The 21,402-nt window shown below is 39.9% G+C and overlaps 1 protein-coding gene across 5 annotated transcripts in view; it reads right to left on the bottom strand.

Moving 5' to 3' along the window:
• Nucleotides 1-21,402, bottom strand: part of LOC121293028 (receptor-type tyrosine-protein phosphatase zeta-like) — a 274,424-nt gene that overhangs the window by 136,184 nt on the left and 116,838 nt on the right. For all 5 annotated transcript variants that reach the window (XM_041215610.1, XM_041215611.1, XM_041215613.1 and 2 more), the window contains exons 3-6: nt 7,822-8,001; nt 6,755-6,903; nt 2,974-3,069; nt 801-867 (exon numbers count right to left, since the gene is read on the bottom strand). In XM_041215610.1, coding sequence (XP_041071544.1) covers nt 801-867; nt 2,974-3,069; nt 6,755-6,903; nt 7,822-8,001 — 492 coding nt within the window. The remainder of the gene's footprint in view (nt 1-800; nt 868-2,973; nt 3,070-6,754; nt 6,904-7,821; nt 8,002-21,402) is intronic.

Here is a 21,402-nt window from a genome sequence, read left to right as displayed (position 1 = left end):
TTGCAGTGTAAAATTGGCTTGGGTTGCACACAGGTTAAAAGTCCCAAAGTTGCTCATGTATTGTTTATTTTGATTCTAGGAGATTTCACGTCTGTGAGCTGATCTCTGCAATGCCTGAAAATGATGCCGCACTTATCCCAGCAGCAAAATATAGACCAACAATAAAAATATTATAGAGTTGGTGCAAAAAGCAGTCTGTTGGTTCCCAACAATGAAGTCCAGGTGAAGGAAAGGATTTAGACCTGAAGAAAAGGAATCTTGCTTTACAAGGATTTTTCTTTAACTAATGAGTTTCCTTACACAGATGGAATGGCTGAGTTTGGAAGGATGGGCCTGGGCTGCTCCCGACACCCCTAATGCTGGGAGCTCTGGTGTTCTGTTGAATGGTGAAGCTGCCTATGTGGTTTGCACTTGACTACCACATGCTAGAGTTGCCCTTTCATTAACCCTGCGAACTCCAGCAGAGTCCAGGCTGGGTCTACTGTCAGGCACGATCCCAAAGCACCTTCCAGGATTGTGTCCCGAAGATTTTCAGTATCCAAAACATTTTTTCTAATGTCGATTTGCCCAATATGTATTTCCAGTATTTTCTTTCTTTATTGTAGAAGCATTAGTTCGCATTTATTCATTATATATAATGAAAACTTATTTTCCCCTTTTTTAATGTTATTTCCCAATCCTGTGACTGGGATTCTGTATAATAACAAAAAATTAAAAGGTATTGGGATTCTCAGGCCTTTTCACTTCTTTCTGCCTGGGTAGGCTGGTTCCCTTCATCACCATTTATTCACAGAACTTACCATATCGGCTAACCGTTTCCACACCACGTATGACATTATTGTAATCCATATTGTTCTCTGGCCCAATCTGTAAAATATGAGATTTTTAACAATGGTTATGTTTTAACACACCCCATTTTGCTAGCCTGAAGCACATTGGTGATGAAGCATGGATATGGGAGATATTAAAGAGGCCCTAGGTTCTTGACATAGTGCTTGTCAATTTGTTTCATATTTGTTTAAAGCATAGTGGCACATCACATTCAAAAATCACAACACTTTGGTGTTTTGTAAAAATTATTTTAAAAGCACATATTATTCTTCTGGCGTTGCTGTCATTTCTTTTATTATGAAGTCACTATTAGCAGTATATTGCAAATAATCAAATGTCTTACTTTATACTGTAATAAAGATTTTCTCTTGGCAAGAGTCAAAACTTCATGAAAACTTACTGAAGTTACTGTTTATTTTGATATGCAAATATTTACAAAATCATAGGTACAATGATTTTTATTTAAATAATTGGGTAGAGTTTATAAATCCTGGTGTGAGTTTTGTGCAATAGGAGCATACATTAGGAATTCAATGCTCATTCTGAAAACTGGAAACGTGCAGATGACAGTGCAGGAGGTGTTAGCAAGAAGGGGGATCTGTCTTGTTACACCAGGAATCCTCCTCATTGAACAGCAACGCATGGCAGGTGACAGGCGGCTGTTACAGTCACTGACAATGCCAGCCTTATGGTGCATATTAACTGCTGCTGTCCTTGTGACAGATTGTAAATGCCAGCAGATGACTCATCTCAGCAGATGGCTGTCCAATGATCCATATTCAGGGTAGTTAGTTCCACCCAATTGCTGGCTTATAGGTATGCCTCTGCCTAGCAACATGGATTAGAGGGTATCAGCAAGTAGGCACAATCTGCCTCCATTGCAGTCTGAGTTTTGGCATTGGACCATGGTTCCTCCTCTTCTTCCTTCAAAAAAAAAGTAAAGGGGTGTCCCCATTGGGAAACCCACTGACCCAATTCCATGGACCTACCAACAATGGCAGTGGCAGAATACTTGTGATGAAGTTTCCTGACCAAATAAGTGGAAACAGGAAAGAAACAAAAATAAACAAGAAAAAGGTTCAAAAATAATCTCAAAACCCAGCAACAAATCTTACTCTTTATCAAACCTTTAAATGCACTTCCATAAACAGTATTTTTGGGGCCTAATTTTAATTAAGTTAACTGCAATTTGATGGGGGTTCTTGGTGTTAGCACAAAGTTTACCAAACATTTAAAAGATTTTTCTGATTGGTTATGTATGTTTTGCCCCCCAACAATCAGGAAATATGCACTACATTGTTCAAATCTAAATTAATCTGAAAAGGAAAAACATGCAGCCTATCAGGGAGGAGATAAGTGCAGGTTTGGCCCCAGTTTTTGACATCTACAACATTCAGATTTTATACTGTGACATTTTGACGATTCAACGGCACTTCAGCTTCTCCAAAATAAAATCCATTATGCCCTTACACTGTATTTTTTTTTAAATCAAGGAACCTTATTCTTAAGGTCTAAAGTGCAGGGCTGATAAGTTCAAGAGAGAAGAGGAAGCTAATCAACAAATAATAACCAGGCCATTCCAAGCTTGGGCTTTAGAAACCTGACAATTATGTAAACAGAGAAATGACAGGGAATTAGGGAACTGAACAGCATTGAAGTTCTGGCAAAGAATGAGTTTAAAATGTGAGACAGTGCAGCACTGTTCCTCAAAATATGAAATTACATAGGAGACAATGGTATCAATTTTCAGCTCGAAATTAGGGTGTGAAGTTGATGCAAATATAAAGAATTTATGCCCATAAACAAATTTATTTTTTGGACAAGGAATGAATATAGGTATATTTTAGGAGTTTGTATTTCCATAATTGAGTCATGCTTGCAGAGGGAAAATGGAAATTTTCCCCTAATTCTCAATATGTGCTCCCAATGGGAAAGGGAGTGTGCATTTGTAAAATTTATCATGTAATATTTGCTCCCTTGCACCTAATTATAGATTTGACAAAACTGTCAGAGACGTGAGGCAGATCTGAAGAAAATAGCAGATAAATATTAGGCTTTAACCAGATACAAAATGGTTTACAGAATTCCTTAGGAAGCATCACTAATGTTACTCAAATAGTTCTTGCACAAAACCTTAATTACCTCAAATAAGACAGATAGAGCCTTCAGACTGCCTTGTCCTTGCACTGCATCCTCAAAACTTTCAAAAAGATCTGACTCAAAGCAAAAGATCTGCATCTGAAAAACATTGGACAGAAAACAATTACTATTCTCACCTATTCTCACCTCCTGGTTGTAGTACAAACATTAGTTGCAGTTTCAGGCAACAAAAGATGCAACACGTATTTATTTGGTTGCGCAGTTTATGTACAATTCTATTATGCGGCATCACATTACATCATTCCTATCTAAGTACACTTGCTTAGTATTTACAGTAACTTCTAATTACTGCATAAACTTAGACATTGCATGCATATAGGAAAGAGATGGATGCAGTGGATCAGAACAATGTTTTATCGTTTCAGGGACCAGAATTAAAACTTAGCTCAGGTCAGAACAAAAGCATTAAAGGTTCTTTTCTCTCTGCTGGCTGTAAGGCTCTACAGTAAATGGATTTGTGCGATTCAAAAACAAAGACCCAGGGAGCATCAACCTACAGTACAAAACTAAACAATATTTTCAACACCAAATTGGCTATCCAATACAATAAAGAAATCTTAAAATCAAAATGATGCAGTAGGCAGAATGAGGCTGAGAAAATGTTCCCTAAAAATGAAAATGAAACAAAATCATAAAACGCAGTATGTTTTTTGACATTTGGCTTTGGAAACTGAAGAAAGTAATTCCAGCTATTATGGATAGAAAGATTGGGTTCGGGATACCTTTTGAAATCTAACTTGTCAAAATTGAGTTTAACAAAATAAATATTGCCTTAAACTGGACCAAATTTGGATGTGTTTAAGAAAGCAGCACCAACATGCAATTCATTGCATTCTATCCATTCCCCATACCTCATCAGTTTAGTCCAATGAACCTGGATTCAATTTTTGTTAACTGGTGAAGTGGTTTTCACATACACTGGAATGAGGGTGGTATTTAGTTTCTCAGAAATAAATAAACAACTTTCTGCGATAATTACGCTACAGAAGGAGACCAGAATTATCTGGCATCTCTCCATGATGATTTATCCAGCAGAAAAAGTTTGATTGGGAAGAAAATTGATTGACCCTCTGCCTGGACAAATAGACTGGAGGCAGTGTACATGGCTGATACCAACTAAAGGAGTGTTCATATAGATATGATGTACATAAACAGTAAGGCATCCGCAGTTAATATACTAACTAAATCCATGTTGTTGTCTACTTAACTTGGGCTACTACAGAAACTGTAAAATGGAGTTTTCGTTTGTCTATTTTTTGTATTTTTGATTTTCCAATTGATTTATGGGTTATTCATGTGCCTGTGGCAGCAACTTCAAAGAGGACAAACATAAGCCAAATTATAGTACTAAAGAACAAGTGATTGCCCACAATGGGGAAGAAATATATAGAATAGCTGTCGTTACTCGAATAGATAAGTGTTCTTTTGTAACAACCAAAGGTCACAAATAGGTAAAGGTTATTGCAGAGCAGAGGTCGAAGATTTTGGAAAGGGATAGGAAGAAGCTGGGAATTTGAGTCTGCTATGGAACCAATGACATAAGAAGAAATAAATTTGGGGACCCTCAGAAAGGGAATTTCAGCAATTAGAAGATCGATTAAGCAGCAAGACCTCAAGGGTGTCACTTAGCAGCTAGCGCAAGAATAGTAAGATAAATGAGTTAATGTATGGCTGCAGATATGATGTAGGAAAGAAAGGTTAAGATTCATAGGGCACTAGGACCATTTCTGGAGCAGTTATGGCCTGGTTAGGATGTTGGGACTTTACCTGAATAAAACTGGGATTGAGAGAATAACGAATATTGTGGAGGCAGTGTTAAATAAATATGGTAGGGGAAGAGGAAAACAAGATGAGGTAAAAGAAAAGAAAATCAAAGGCAAAAGGGGTTTAGGAAAGATAAAAGATAAAAAAAAACAAATCAGAAAAAGGAGGGATTAAAATTAGTATGATTTCCGAACAGCCAGAGGCTGGTTTGACTTGTATCTAGTGTAAATAAAATTGGTAAGCTACAGGCACAAAATGTAATGGGAGGCAATTATATAAGAGCACTGTCTAGTATGGCTATCCTAGGGTGGGAAAATAAGCTGAAACTTCCTGGTTACAAAATAGGAGAATAGAGTAGAAAAGTGTGGCAGCATTAAAAGGTTCCATTACAGCACTAATGCTGTATGGTGACATGGGGGTGGTGCAAAAGCTGAATCTATCTGACTAAAGTTAACAATTAAGAAGGGGGCTGTTAGAACATTAAAGACTGCTAAACAGTGGAAGGAAGATAGCAGAAAAAATAAGTAGACAAAATGCAAGACAACAGAGCCATAATCGATATTTTAGTTAGCTAAAAGTAGAGTAATACATGTGGCAAAGACAGTAGGGTTTTCTACAGTGTTAAGGAATGCTTCTAGATCCAATGGTTCTCACTGTGATCCCTGAACCCCTGGAGGTTCGCAGCAGCCAGCCTTACAGCAGTTAGGGCCATGGTCAAGAGTAAGCCTGTGAATGGTGGCCAGAGATAGGCTCTGCTCCCCGTGAGTTACTGCTCTCCCCTGTTCCTTTAGGCTCTCTCCATGCTCTGCTCCACCAAAGCTCCTGCTCTCTCTTTGCTCCCCTAGTGCTTCCTTCATTGTTCTTCCTTTATGCTTTTTCCATTGCCCTGTTCTCCCTGTGCTCCTGCCAAGCATAGACAGGCTCTATTGTTAGAAGGAGCCACCCACTGGTTGTAAAGCACTTTAAGATGCCGTAAAGGTGTGGTAAGATCTTCTTAACTAAGAAAGAATATGTTTGCCTTGGAGGTGATACAGTGAAGATTTACTATCTTGATTCCTTGGATGAGAAGGTTGTCCTATGATGAGAGGTTGAGTAGAATGGGCCTATATTTGTTGTAATTTAGAGGAATCAGAGGTGATCTCATTGAAAGCTATAAGATTCTGAGGAGACTTGGCAGGGTAAATGCTGAGGGATTGTTTCCCCTGTCTGGAAAGTCGAGAACTTTGGGGCATGTATTCAAGATCCTGAGGGGTATGGACAGGGTAAATAGTGAGAAACTGTTCCCACTCTAGCAAGCATCAAGAATTAGAGGGCGTGGATTCAAAATAATTGGCAAAAGGAATAAAAATGACGTGAGGAAAATTTTTTTCACTCAGAGGGTGGTTGGAACCTGGAACTAACTCCCTGAGAGGGTGGTGGAGGCAGGTTTGTTTGAGGTATTCAGAAAGGAATTGGATTGCTATCTGAAAAGAAATAATGTGCAAGGTCATGGATATAAGGGATAGGAGTGGGACTAGGTAGAAAGCTCTTTCAGAGAGCCAGTACAGACTTGATGGGCCGAACAACCTCCTTCTGCACTGTAAAGATTCTGTGATTTGTGATGGTCTCACGGTAAGGGACTGATCATTTAAGACTGTGATGAAAAGGAATTTGTACATTCAGAGGATTGTGAATCTTTGAAATTCTCTACTCAGGGTATGGAAGGTCAGTCAGTGAGTATACTTAAGACTGAGATAGATAGCTTTTTGGACTCTAGGGGAAATCGGGCAGGAAAGTGGAACTGAGGTCAAAGATCAGCCATGATCTTAATGAAGGGCAAAGTGGCTGTTATTTCTTATGTTCGTATGTGTGACACAAATTGAAGTTCTTTTCTTTCTTTTAATAAGTGGTGACGTTCAGATGCAATGTATATGTGTTGGGTCTCAAGTATGGCACAGCTTTCCTCATGAAATCAATGCAGGTAAGCCTTAGCCTAACACAAAACATAAACGCAACTCACCTCCAACGGAAAGTTTTGTCCATCTATAGTATGCTCTGATCCATCTGTTGCATTACACTTGCCCCAGTGGAACATTATCTTGCCTGCTTTGTATCTGGATTTCATACCACCTCCACTGATGTAATATTCATCTGTCAAATTCATTTCCACTGGAGATCAAGAATGAAAGATGTTTGCCATTAGATATCTTGCTATAAATGTACTGGATGCATTATTAAAACAGACATCAGGAGAAATATATTCATACAGTGCTAATTGTCATGCATTCCAGTAGTGAGGCATTCTAAGGAAACAGAAATAGGAAGAAGTAAAAGGCCGCTTAACTCTAATTGTACTGTAAAAAAGTCTGAAATACAGAGGAAAATACCTTGAAATATAGCTGTGATGTTTTACATGGAAATAATGTGTCATACTGAAATAGAAGGCAGAAGTTTTAGGTTGATGTGCGGGCGCATGCCCAACCTGATCAGACGTGAAATCGCGCAAGATGACGATCGGGCAAGCGTCCTGACATCATCCCGCACTTGTGCAATATTTTGTTCGGCGGGTGCGTGAGTGTCAGACAATTAAAGTTGTTAAAGTCCCAATTGTCCCCGATTTTTCCTGGTCCGTCCAACCTTATGGTTGGCGGATGGGCCAATCTGCCAGGCGGATTTTGCATTTTTGATGTAACCTCGTCCAAGAGCAGGACGAGGTTTCCGTTATTAAATAAAAAAAATAAAAATGTATGGATAGAATTTTCATCATGTATATGTTCAGTTGACTGATTCTGATTTGTGGACATTTTTTTTTTTACAGATTTTAAAATCTTTATTTAATTGTTTTGAAGTCTTCAGCTCTCTGCCTTCAGGGAGCTTTCATTCGGTGCATGCCCACGCCGCACCTACATCAGCGCCCACATTCTTTCTGCCCCAACCCTGGCAGCGCTGAGTGTTTCAGCACGTGTTTCACGCTGGCTGGCCGTTAATTGGCTAGCTAGCGAGAAATCGTGGTCGGGGGCCGATTACGGGCTGTTCCCACGTCTGCAGGCTGACCTAAAAATCTCGCCCAGAAAATGAAAGGAGTACCTGTTTTCCCATTATTGTGAATGACTGTACTTCCACTGGATTCATGTTCCCAGCCTTCGAATAGCAGCTTTCGAAAATTAATGTTTACTTGAGTAAAAGCATCATCTATATTGATGGGGGATTGTTTAGGACCAGAGCAACTTGGATATTTCTTCACCCAGTTCTTTTGATTCAAGTGACCTGAAGAAAGGCATCAAAATATCAACACATTGGTCAACAATTTCATCAAAACTTGTTTTAAAATACTGTATTTTAAAAGTGGTGACCCTGTTTTTTCAAGGATATAAAGCATTACCTAATTAAAGTAAGATAATCCAGGGTAAAATGCAGATGGTAATAACAGCTGACTAATGTTATGATGATGTAATACAATCAAAGGATTCTAACTACTTCAGAAATCAGATACTTATCCACTATTTAGAACCACAACATTGTATCACAACCACAGCTCCATTATTTCCTACATGCAATCTTGAAATTAAGGTCACTTAACTCACCTGACACAAAAAGTGAAAAAAATTGGATTGGGCACTTGCAACCTGCCAGACATTACTTTCCATTGACTTCACTGCTAGGCGAGTGGGTTAATTTAAAATGACCTCTGCTCATGGATGATGCTGTCTTTGGTGCCTTGTGTTGTATGAGAACACTGTATGCTCCTCAGTTTGGCTTGGTGAAGTTTCAAGTGTGAGAGAACCTATTGCTAATGAATAAAACTATTGCAAGGGTGGCGATTTAGATTAAGGATAATCAACTAGAGAGCTTTAAAAAAAAACATTCATGGGATATGGGTATCACTGACAAGGCCTGGATTTATTGCCCATCCCTAATTGCCCTTGAGAAGGTGGTGGTGAGCCACCTTCTTGAACCGCAGTAATCCACCTGGTGTAGGTACACCCACAGTGCTGTTAGGGAAGATATTTCAGGATTTTGACTCAATATTGTGCCTGTTGTTTTGCACATCTCAGGCTTGGGTTCAGTACACCAGTGACAACCATTATGATTGTGTTTGTAGGGTCAGACCCTCCAAGAGCTTTGAAGACAGAGGGAAACAGATAGTTATACTAGAATCTATTATGGAACAAGAACATGTCAGTCACAACTTAAGCATAGTTATTTGGTTGGGATTGCCTGCTTTTGTTCTGGGGGGATAAACGCAACATAGGGGTATGCCAGTACAGTGAGTTTGGGCAGATGTGCAATAATACACACAAGAACTTTTGGCAAAGCATGTTGGAACCAAGAATTTGGAGTAGGCCAATTCATAAATGAGGGAGATTACTGTCATGCGTTCAACTAAGTGCTATTCAGTTACAGTATACAAATCTAGAACTGGTCCTATCTTCCTGGCACAATAGATTGCTTGTGCATTATCCTAGAATAAAAATCAGTTGGTTAACTTCATTTGAGTGTCTGTGCCCTGACTGAAATAATCCCCACTCTTTATTTCTAGCTGGCAGAGCTGAAAATGCTGTGGCTGGATATAGCAGTTAGCTGCAGCACAAGCCTGTGTCCCATGACTGAGTATTACTGTTCATATATAAATTGTCATTCATTTAGGCACTGGGAGTTCAAACAATAAATGACCATCTTTGATTGTATCTTGATTGTAAGACACAAGATTAGCTTTTCCGCTAATCAGATTCTGGCACATCAAAGCTAAAATGTCGACTGGCATGCGACTTTCACATCTCAGGTCCTGAGTTCAAATCTAGCCCGAATGATACAAAGGGGTGGTTTAAGTTTGTACCTCTCTTCCACAAATGCAAATTAATGCAAGATCAATCATTAATTTTAAAACAGAGATTGCAAGATAGTTGTTAACCAAACGTATTAAGGGATATGGGGCAAAGGTGGGTGCACAGAGTTAGGTCACGGATTAGCCACGATCTATTGAATGGCGGCAGTGCAGGTTTGAGGGGCTAAATTGCCTACTCCTGTTCCTATGTTCCAGTGAATGTCTTTTCTCTCTGCTATGCAAGAATGTTTGACCATCCCAATCACACATTACTAGGCCCAACCATCTTCAGCTGCTTCAACAATGACCTTCCTTCCACCATAAGGTCAGGAGTGGAGATGATCGGCTGATGATTGCACAATGTTCAGCACCATTCTCAACTCCTCAGACACTGAAGCAGTCCATGCCCATATATGCAGCATGACCTGCCATCATTCAGACTCTGAGGAAGAGACTTCCGGACACGAAATGTTAAGTCTGTTTCTCTCTCTATAGATGCTGCCAGAATTTTTTGTTTTTATTTCCGATTTCCAGCATCTGCAGTATTTTGCTTTTATCATTCAGACTTGGGCTGATAGGTGGCAAGTAACAATTGTGCCATATAAGTGCCAGGCAATGACCATCTCCAACAAGAGAGAATCTCCCCTTGACATTCAATGGCATTACCATCACTGAATCCCCACTATCAACATCCTGGGGGGTTACCATTAGCCAGAAACTGAACTGGCCTAGCCATATAAATACCGTGGCTATAAAAGCAGGTCAGAGACTGGGGATTCTGCAGAGAGTAGCTCACCTCCTGACTCCCCAAAGCCAGTCCAGTATCTACAATGTACGTCAGGAGTGTAATGGAATATTCTCCGCTTGCCTGGGTGAGTGCAGTTCCAACAACACTCATGAAGCTTGACACCATTCAAGACAAAGCAGCCCTTGACTGACATCCCATCCACCACATCCAACATCCACTCCCTCCACCACCGATGCACAGTGGCAGCAGGGTGTACCATCTACAAGATGCACTGCAGCATCTCACCAAGGCTCCTTCAACATCACCCTCCAAACCAGCGATCTCTACCACCTAGAAGGACAAAGGCAGCAGATGCATGGTAACATCACCACCTGCAAGGTCCTCTCCATGCCACACACCATCATGACTTGGAACTATTATCATTATTCTTTCACTGTCGCTGGGTCAAAATCCTGGAACTCCCTCCCTAACAATAGTCAGTGTACCTACACCACATGGACTGCAATGGTTCAAGAAGGCAGCTCACCACCACCTTCTCAAGGGCAATGAGGGATGGCCAATAAATGTTGGCCTAGCCAGCAAAGCCCACATCTGATGAAAAAATAAAAGAAAAACTAGTTGTGTCTCACAGCATAAAAAAATAACTGTCAAATTTTCACCCGGAGAAACTATCTGACATAGATATCCAACTGGTGGGGATGGGTGCTCTTCTGAAGTTGGCTAAGAGGAACATTGCAGGTACAGAATATTTGGACAGATAGAAGGAATTTATTCACTATGATGACATGATCTTTGCAGCACCACAAATTCAAGAACAGTCCTGTAAACCGGATAAGGACCTCTATATGGTATTTGTTGACTTGACCAAAGCTTTTGACACAGTAAACCAGGAAGGCCTGTGGAAGATTCTGTACAAATATGGCTGTTCCAAAAAATGATCAGTGTCATTTGCTCATTTCACGATGGTATGATGGCAAGCATGATGCAAAGTGATATGTCATCGGATGCCTTTCCTGTTAGCAAGGCTATGTATTAGTTCCAGCTCTGTTAACTTCTCAGCCATGCTCCAGTTCACACTCAAAGGTCTTGGCACAGGAGTGCACATTCAATTCAGGACAGACAGCACCCTCTTCAACTTGCAAAGGCTCAAGGCTTGCACAAAGGTTACTGAACAGTTACTGAGTGAACTCTTGTTCGCAGATGACTGCGCTCTATGAGAGCATACTCCGGAGAATATTCAGCTGCCTAGCCTCAGAACACTTTGACCTGCCAAAATATCTGTGGAATTCAGAGATCTTGCATCAACCCACCCCTGGCCACGTACTATGATTCCACAGTCAGTATCAAAAACGCACAGAAGTTTTGTTATCTTGGGAGTATCCTCTCCGCTAACACTACAGTGAATGATCAAATCAACCATCACCTGGCAAAAGCAAGCTTAGTGTTTGGCAAGTTCACTCACAGACTTGGGAAAAAGTATGAAGTTTGTCACAGAACAAAGAATAAGGTCTACCAGGCAGTGGTCCTTGCATCACACCTTTTTGGGTGAGAGATTTGGACAACCTACCAGCAACATATAAAGCACCTAGAAATATTCCATCTTCGCTGTCTGAGATTGATTTGCAACATCAGGTGGCAGGTCAAAAATTCCCAACACTGAGGTCCTTGCAAAGTGCTGCATATACCTGGCATCGAGAACAGGCTCATCAGAGCTCAGCTTTGCTGGGCCAGTCATGTGGTTCGTATGGAAGATTCCCGCATACCAAAGGCAGTACTCTACAGGCAGCTGAACCTGGGAACCCGTATCACAGGACATACCAAATTTAGATATAAAGACAATCTGAGAGCCAACCCAGGCAGCTCACCCTCACCTTCTCAAGGGCAACCATGGATGGGCAATAAATTCTGTCCCAGCCAGTGAAGCCCAGATCCCGTGAATGAACAAAAAAAAGAACTTGCAAGTTGGATCCCAATACATGGGGGGGAAAAAACTTTGGACAGACCTAAATGGGGGCGTCTCTGTCATCAAGTGATTTCAACATTCGAGGAGAACAGAGTCAAGTGCCTTCAAGACAAGCGAGCACGACACAAAGCCAACGTCTCTATCCATTCCTTCAGCACTGGCTTTGTAAGCAGGATTTACCAGCAGTTATGCAAATCGAGACTTGGTCTAATGTCACACATGAAATGATATCAACCCAGACTGTAAACCAGTCTTTTATTTTTGCTGAACACTCTTCCATTGATGTGATGGGAGAATCCATTATTCTACACTGAAACCTTCTATATCTGGTCAGACTGCTCTATCTTAATGAGCACAAAAATAATAATCAAAAAGAAAGTCCTAGTGTTTAAATTCTGAGAGATCGAAGAAATGACAGTATCAGTGGTCAACATATGAAATGACCACTGGGAAAAACAATTTCCCCGTAGCAAAATTTTAAAATTCCCTTCTAATAAAAGATAGGCACAGTACTTTTGGGTGAAGTGTATGCCCGTGTGGCAACATCATGTAAATTCTCTTCCCATACCATATAAGATGACAGCTCTTCAGTACCCTGGCTATGTAATCTTTTTCCCAGATCACTGACCATGAGTGATTATGGAATAATGATAGGAAGCAGTGGATTTGTAACACAGCACAACCACAAGGATGGTTAAGAGGAAAGCAACAAACGCTGCAAATCCAAAATAAAAAAGGAAATACTGGCAATGTGCAGTATGTCAATCAGCATCCGAATAAGAGGGAAGAGCTATCAGGTCAGTTGTAAACTTTTAACCAAGTTTCAGCATTTCCATTTTATTCCATAAATTCTGGGCTGTATCGTCTTCAGAGTATATTATGGCAAAAAAACTGAGTTACAGATTTTCATTGAAACTTCAGCGGGGACAGGATGCTAATATGTTTCAAATGGAAGTCATGGCTGCTGTTTCTTTTAGGCATGAGTGCCTGTAGGTAAATCAAATACTCAAATTCTACCCTGACTTAGCTAGTGATATTGTAGCTGGCAGATTGCCAACGTCCATCTGAGGCTGTCAGTTGCCTGTACTTATAGTCAGTTGCAACTGCAATTAACCCTGGTCTCAGAAATGATAAACAGAGGCATGCTTGTTGTCTCACATGTGCCAGCAAACTGTTTGAAAACAACAAACTGTTTGATACACCACTCAGGCTGTGTGCAGAAAACCAACCGGAACAAAGCTGTTCAGCAATGATAAAAGGAGGCTAGTATTCTGCCTGCAAGTTACAATTGGCTTTTAAAAATTTGTTTACTTGGAAAGGATTGAAGTTTATTCAAAGAATCTTGTTTAGTAAGGTACCTACTCTGGTTCCAAATATTTGAGAAGTTGACTGGAGTAAATAAGTCTCAGTAAATCTTCATCATTTTCGTTCACTTGTTTAAGCCAAATCATTTCATCAAGACAAAAATCTGTGGAACTTAAAGAGTCCATATTACAGATTTCCAGGACAGATATAAGGATTTTGTCAAAGGGCTTCATGAAAATTCGGAAACACTTATCATTTTGATCCCAGAAAATTTCTAAAAGTGAACATCATTCAATAAATTTGATTTAGGAGTTTTAATCTGGGTTACATGGTTTGGCGTTGTGGTGCTTTTCATCTGTACAGAGAGATTAACATATCGTGCATGCCCGTATGCTTCTGGTGAAAACCCTGGGGCAGACTATGCCCAGTCACTGCATACAGAAAATTATGTTGAGTCCATAGGATTGAGGGTCTTCCAATAGATATGCTTCCAGTAGTAAGCACAAGAGCTTTAAGTTAAAAACCTGAATCACAATAGTGGCACTATGAATACTGTAACATTACCACCATCCATATAGCATATAAAATATATAATTGAAGAGTCTTGTTCAAATTATTAGTAGTGTAGTGGGATTAATACTAGAATCATGGAATAGTTACAGTACTGAAGGAGGCCATTCAGCCTATCATGCCCATACTGGCTCTCTGCAAGAGCTAATCATTTATCTCATTCCCTAGCCCTCTCTCTGGAGCTCTGCAAATTCTCCCTCTTCAGCTGCTTATCTAATTCCCTTTTGGAAACCATGACTGAACCTGTCTCTACCACAGTGGTTTTACTGATACCCCCAACTCGTATAACTGCTTCTAACACTCCTCCGACTGGTAATCCTGGCAGTAGCATTTTGCATACAGGGAAATAATAGCAGAGCACTATTACACAATATGACTGTTATGGCACAGCCAATGGTAAATACTGAGTTGCTCAATTCCCAAAGGGAAACTTGAACAACTGCCACAACTGTTTTGCTATTTGTATATATTTCGAGATGCCTGCCTTGAATTCAGTAGTAATAAGACCACTGACTTTTACAGGTTCCTTACAAAACTAAATTATTTAAAAAAATTATTTTAAGCACATTCATAAATACAAATTACTACTATGATAATTCCTAGCTCCTCTAGTTAATCTAACTCCCAGTTAGACCTCTGTTAAGGCAATAGTAAAAGAACATGGATTTAAACTGACCCAGGCAAAGTAACACGATACCTTGAACAGTCAAGTTCAAAGTGAGTTTTCTTAACTTCTGTTCTTGCAGATAGCAGTTTGAGGCTTAGATGCTGGAGGCTCTTCACACTTGTTAGATCTTAGAATGCCTTCTTTCCTACACGCAACCTAATCTCCTTTATACAGATTTCCCCTCTGAATGCAAATTTCCATTGTTTCATCCTGTATTTGGGCCTTACCTCTCTAATAGTAAAAATCTATCATAGTGCCAATTTTACCAGTAATCTTTGGGAAAAATAAACACCCTGTTTCTTAACTTCTGCTGGCTAGGTGAAACATTTTACCCCCTTGTTTGACATCAAGCTAGTCTGGTTTTTTAAAAAATGTTCCCTTTGTACCTCACACTCTAAAACTTCACCTCTGTTTACCTACTTAACATTTCAAATCTAGCTTAACTTCTGATACGTCAATGCCTTCGGACCAGCTGCCTTTAATTCAATTAAGTGACACATACACACACACACACAGACCTCACTATTACTCTACCTTACAACAAATTCCAATAACATTATGAAAATGATTATAGCTTCTTGAAATGACCCAGTTGTAGCCTGTCTCCATTTCAGTGCAATGCAGTGATGATGGCTTGCTGTCCATTGTGTATTTTATAAATGGGGATAGGTTGGAGCAAGATTGACCGAGCTGAAGGAATTGCCTTCCAAGTTAACCAAACAAAAATCCTAACTTTATTTTAGTACAACCACGCTCATGAGGAACAAGAGCATATTAAGTGAAGTTTCAAGTGTATGTGGTTCAATTGCCTTGCATGCCACTGAGAAAAATACCAAATGAGATCCTTTATCCTGATACATTGGGTTACAACAGCTAAATTCAAAGCAACAAACAGATATTCCTGACACATATTGTGGACTTCCACTTACAACATCAAAATATGGACAAAAAGGAAACAAAATACAATTGATTTCCCACACAGCATTCTTTATTCCCATGACAGCTCAACTCAGTTATAGTACCATTCTATCACCTGGCTTTTTAAATGCTGTATTTCTGCACAGCAATATAAATGCCACATTACAAGCCTGTAAAATGCACACTTGATAGAAAAGAACAAACAATCAAGCTAAACTGAGCCTACACCCACATCCCAGGGGATAATTACATTAATTTTACTTGCCATTTTATTTCAATACAAACACATAATAACATACAAAGCTACTTATTTGTCAATTTTAAACAGTGATGTGTCATTCACTATGTTCAAAAGGATAAAAAAAAGAATTGGGGAAATGATGGGTTAAAGTGGAATACTGCTGCAAGAGGCAAAACATTTGTGTTTCAGTAATGCTTGTCTCAGCATCTTACTTCTTAACCTCACACTACTATATACCTATTTGTGCAATAGTCAGACTCACAATTGCAACTGTGCACAATTCACCATCTGGACCAGATCTCCATGTCTTTCACAAAATTTCTCTAAAAGTAGGACAAGTTATGACTAGATTAGTCCAGGTTTGGTTCTGAATTGTTTACATGGTTTTAATTTACATTAAAGTGAATTATCAACATCCTAAGGGTTACCATTCACCAGAAACTGAGCTGGATCAGCCGTATAGATACTGTAGCTATTAGAGCAGGTCAGAGACTGGGAATTCTGTGGTGAGTAACTCATCTCCTGACTCCCCAAAGCACGTTCACCATCAACAAGGCACAAGTCAGGAGCGTGATATAATACCCGCCACTTGCCAGGATGAATGCAGCTCCAACAGCACTCAAGAAGCTTGGCAACATCTAAGACAAAGTGGCCTGCTTGATTGGCACCTTTTCCACTACCTTAAACTTTCACTCCCTCCACCACCAACACACAGTGGCAGCAGTGTGTACCATCTACATGATGCGCTGCAGCAACTCACCAAGGCTCCTTCAACAGTACCTTCCAAACCCTCAACCTCTACCATCTAGAAAGGCAAGGGTAATAGATACATGGGAACACCACCACTTGGAAGTTCCCCTCGTTGTTCCTTTACTGTCACTGGGTCAAAATCCTGGAACTCCCTTCCTAACAGCACTGTGGGTGTACCTATACCACATGGACTGCAGCGGTTCAAGGCAGCAGCTCACCACCACCTTCTCAAGGGCAACTAGGGATGGGCAATAAATGCTGGCATAGCCAATGATGCCCACACCCTGTGAAAGAATAAAAAAACAGAGCAACCATTATCATCAGTTCAACTTACACAATTTATATTCATGTTGTACCAATAAAACATAAAGCACATGCCATGCCTTCCCGCATAAGTTGGTCATCTTACATAACTTTAGCAAAATGAATCCTCTACACCCTTTCCTATGGTTCAAAGCAGATAGTTCAAGCAGTCTCCTCACAACTTCTCACAGCACTTTGCTGCCTGAATGTCCTTTTAAAAAAACCTGACTCCACTGTCAGTTTTTAGTCAAAATTGATTGCCTCCAGTTTAAAGGCAGAGTGCTCTGTATTGAGTAAGCAGGGTTGGTGTTGTTGCGATAAATGTGAACACTCATTGGAATGCCATATGGTTTTTGTCTGCAGGGTGCTGATTCAGATGTCTCTCTCTGAATCTTAATATCCATCTACATGCCATTCGCTTCATGAACTTAATCCTTGAGAGATAAATTTAGCTTAAAGTTACTGGGTTTCCCGTGGCTTTGGTTGCAACAATAACCATCACATGATTCAGGTTCAAGTGGTTTTACACAACAAGCTTTAACATACATTGACTAATAACATTATTGTTTTTATACAACACTTCTGCAGCATTACATTAAATGGTGAGCAATTAATACAACCTGATTCTTCCACATAGTCTCATTCAAACTGATCCAAGGGACGAGAGCTGTACTGGGGAAGGAGGGTATCCCAGGGTGTGTGGGGGCAAATGTTGATCTGTGCAAGTGGTCTCAGGATGGTGAAGGCTGAGGCGGCAGCCTCTAGATGGACAGGTGAGGGTACGAGAGAGTGAGTGGTGATGTCCCTTGAGCTGGCAGTGAATGAGATGCCAGTGAATGTGTGATGGGCTTGAGTATGTGAGTTTAGAGAGATGAGATGGTTGCCATAACCCATGGATGAGATCATTCATCCTCTATTTGCATTGGATGGCCAACCTCTTCTGTGCAGCATTGGCATTGACCACTGCTGCCACCGCCTGCCATGCTGGATTGGTGATGCCGCTGCCCATCCTACGGCCAAAGCGGGCATAAAGGACATCACAGCAGGCCTCCACTGTGTCCAAATAGCATTCTAGTGACACGTTATTAAACCAGGGGGTTGCAGTCTTTTTGCCTATTGACATCTTCCTTACGATTGTCGTGGGCTGGAAGCACTGAAGTGTGTGCATGCGGCTAGACTTTAAAAATGGCACCCAGCTTGGTGAAGTGGCAAGGTGATGGTGTGGCAGGTGAATGAGAGACCACCCGCCATGGAAACAATGTAATTTACTCACCTGCTATCACACTCAGTGCAAATCTGGGATAAATCAGCCCACTGTATCACACTAGAGTGAACACAACAACAGCTCTATTGCTTAAACCAGCATCTCACTCTGTATTTGTTCAACAGAAGTATAAAATTATAGTAACAGTTTATAGCGAAAACCAAACAGACTAGAAACAAATTGGAAAGTCTGAACTGTAACCTCAAAGCAGTAAAGCAAACTGAGCCACAAGGAGATCTCTACAGTGCATCAAATCACGCCAAATAAATTTGGCTAAAGGAGAGGTGTATATGATGGGCAAGAACTGATTCCAGCAGAAGCAATATAGATGGGATCAGGTTTTCCATCTGGGCACAGCCTCTTGTATGTGAGGCTGCTATTTAGATGATAAACAGCAGACTGAGCTTTTCAGTTAAGCAAAGCAATATTACTTGTTCCACAAGCCAGAGGCTCATGTCACATAACTCCCACCTCTCCAACATCTTTGACAAAGAATGTGTATCCATCATCTGGATTCCAAAGACTGTTAGATGTCTCAGCCATTAGGAATTGAAAGGAAGGTAATGAGGCCTGTGTCTTAGCAGAAGATCCATCTCCTTCTGGCCAGCCTGGGTTAATCAATGCATATGGCCTTTGTATAGCTCTCTTTGAAGTTGGACCGGACAATCCACAGATGGTCATTAGTGGTTTCTCGGAGATAATGAGATGCGGGTTTTCCCAAAACAGCCGAGTAGCTTCTTTTGTTCAGGAATCATGGACAGACATAGGTTCGGCCAGTTTAAAGGTCTTTGTTCAATTTTTAAATTTTAGAAATAGCAATAAACATATCTATATATATTTCATAAAAAATATACAGTGTGAGGTCTTAGTCCTTCACAGTACATTCAGTGTATCTTTTAAATTGATCCTTTCCTGATAAAGGAAATAATTTGTCTCCATTCACCTCATCAAACTGCTTCATAATTTCAAAAACTTTCATTAAGTCTCTGAGCCTTTTGTGCTCCTGTGGAAATAGTCCAAGTATCTCAAATCTCTTCAAGATGTTGAAGGAATGTTTTCATCAGCCCTCACTGGGCCACCTACAGTAACTGAAGCTGGATAGAGAATGCAAATTCTCTGCTATAACAGGAAATGCCGTTATAAAAATGAGAAAAGCACAGAAACACTGCAAAACTGTTACAGATTACTTTCAGAGCACTAATGTTACACAGAGCCACTATTATCTGGGGATTGTATTCCTGTGAAGGCAAAATGATCCATTTCATTACCAAAAAATCTCTGACCTTAGAAATAGCATTCTAAATAGATTAGAAAAGCATTTGAAATATTGTTTTAAATTTGACCGGCGTGACTTTAAAATATATTATTCTTGCTGGGCTTCAAACAATAAAGTAACATATTTCCAATTTAATTAAATAACTCGCAATGCCATGCTCTGAAAGGTCAACAATATTTGAAGCAGTCCTCAATGAAATTGTCAAATCTGATAAATGCATGTGTTTATGTGGCCAGTTTCTTCCAGAATACAATCAAAACTCATGGATCAAACAGGATTGTTTCAATTTGCAAATCAGCCTGTATGGCATCTCAAATGTTGAAGTTAAATTGCCTTCAATTAGGAGGGAGCCCATCGGGTATTCACTGGATCTCTACAATCGACAACAATATGTTTGATATGAATCGAGTACTTCCGTTTGGATAATGCTGCATGCTGGTGTCCGCCAAGGAACCAATTTAGGTCCTATTATATTTTTAGCCATCATAAACAATGCCTTTATTGATATAACCATGCCTATTCATCACTATAAATATGTGAATGACCTGACCCTTTTTGGAGTGTTTTCATCAAGGCAACCCATCCCACATGCAAGGGGCGATCACTTTGTTGAATGAATCACATGAGACTGAATCTCCAAAAGTGCAATGCTATGGAATTACATTTCATGCACAACCCTCCTGATCCTCCTTTCATTAATCTAGAGAATGCTGATACTGTGCAACAAGCTGGCATTAAACTATTAGGAATCTACATTCAAAATAATCTCAAATGGGATTACCAAGTGCATGAAATGTTTAAGAGAGCAAATGGAAGACTTCACATGCTCTATCTTCTCAAACATCACAACATATCTCAAATGAGCCTATTCATAGTATTTAATAGTTATGCAAGAACTATTGTTGAATACCCAGCACCTGTTTGGAATGCTGGGCTTACTAAAGAGCATGTGAGCAAACTTGAAAGCGTTCAGAAATGAGCACTGAAACTGATCCTAGGTAACACGTATCAAAGTTACTCTGACAAAATCAAACAACTGACTGTGTGTTCCCTTGCTGAAAGGCGGAGAAACCTTTGTCTGGACTTCACTAGAAAACTTTTGTATCCCACCTCTCTTTGCCACTATCTCTTCCCGCAACAACACAAAAGTAAATGTGCGATGGAATTAAAGAGAAAAGACACCATTCTGCAAATAAGATATTGAACAAATAGACTATGAACCAGCCTAATCCTCTACTTTATAAAACTCATAAATAGTATCAAGCTCAGCATGACAACAGATGGATCTATAGACTTTAGTACAAAATGCGGAGCACAGTAGACCTTACATTTTTATTCAGTAAATTAAGGAGACCTGCATTTTGCAACTTATTGTAATTATTTGTAGACTGAAATGTTCATAATTATGCAATCCCTTTATTATGTTATACTTTATTTTTATTTTAATGAATGTCTCCATGTTATGAATTATGATTACTTGCTTTATTTGTATCTTCACCATTATGTTGCTATGATGATTTTTGAATAAACCAGTCATCTATCTGTCCGTCTAAACAGGAAGTAGGGTTTGAACATTCCTTATATACAAGGTAGTCATAAAATCATAGCAGCACAGAAGGAGGCTATTCAACTCATTGAACCAGCACTGACTGTTTGGTAGAGTTATCCAGTAAGGTCCCCTTCCCTGCTTTTTCCCAACAGCTCTATAGTTTTTTTCTCCTCAAAGTATTTATCCAATTCTCTTTTAAAAGCCCTTACTGAATCTACTTCCAACAGCCTTTCAGGCAGCACATTCCAATACACAACAACTGGCTGAATTAAAATAAATGTTTCTTCAT

The sequence above is a fragment of the Carcharodon carcharias genome, chromosome 21 (assembly GCF_017639515.1).
Source record: "Carcharodon carcharias isolate sCarCar2 chromosome 21, sCarCar2.pri, whole genome shotgun sequence".
Taxonomy (NCBI): domain Eukaryota; kingdom Metazoa; phylum Chordata; class Chondrichthyes; order Lamniformes; family Lamnidae; genus Carcharodon; species Carcharodon carcharias.
This window is presented reverse-complemented; position numbering and strand designations above follow the sequence as displayed.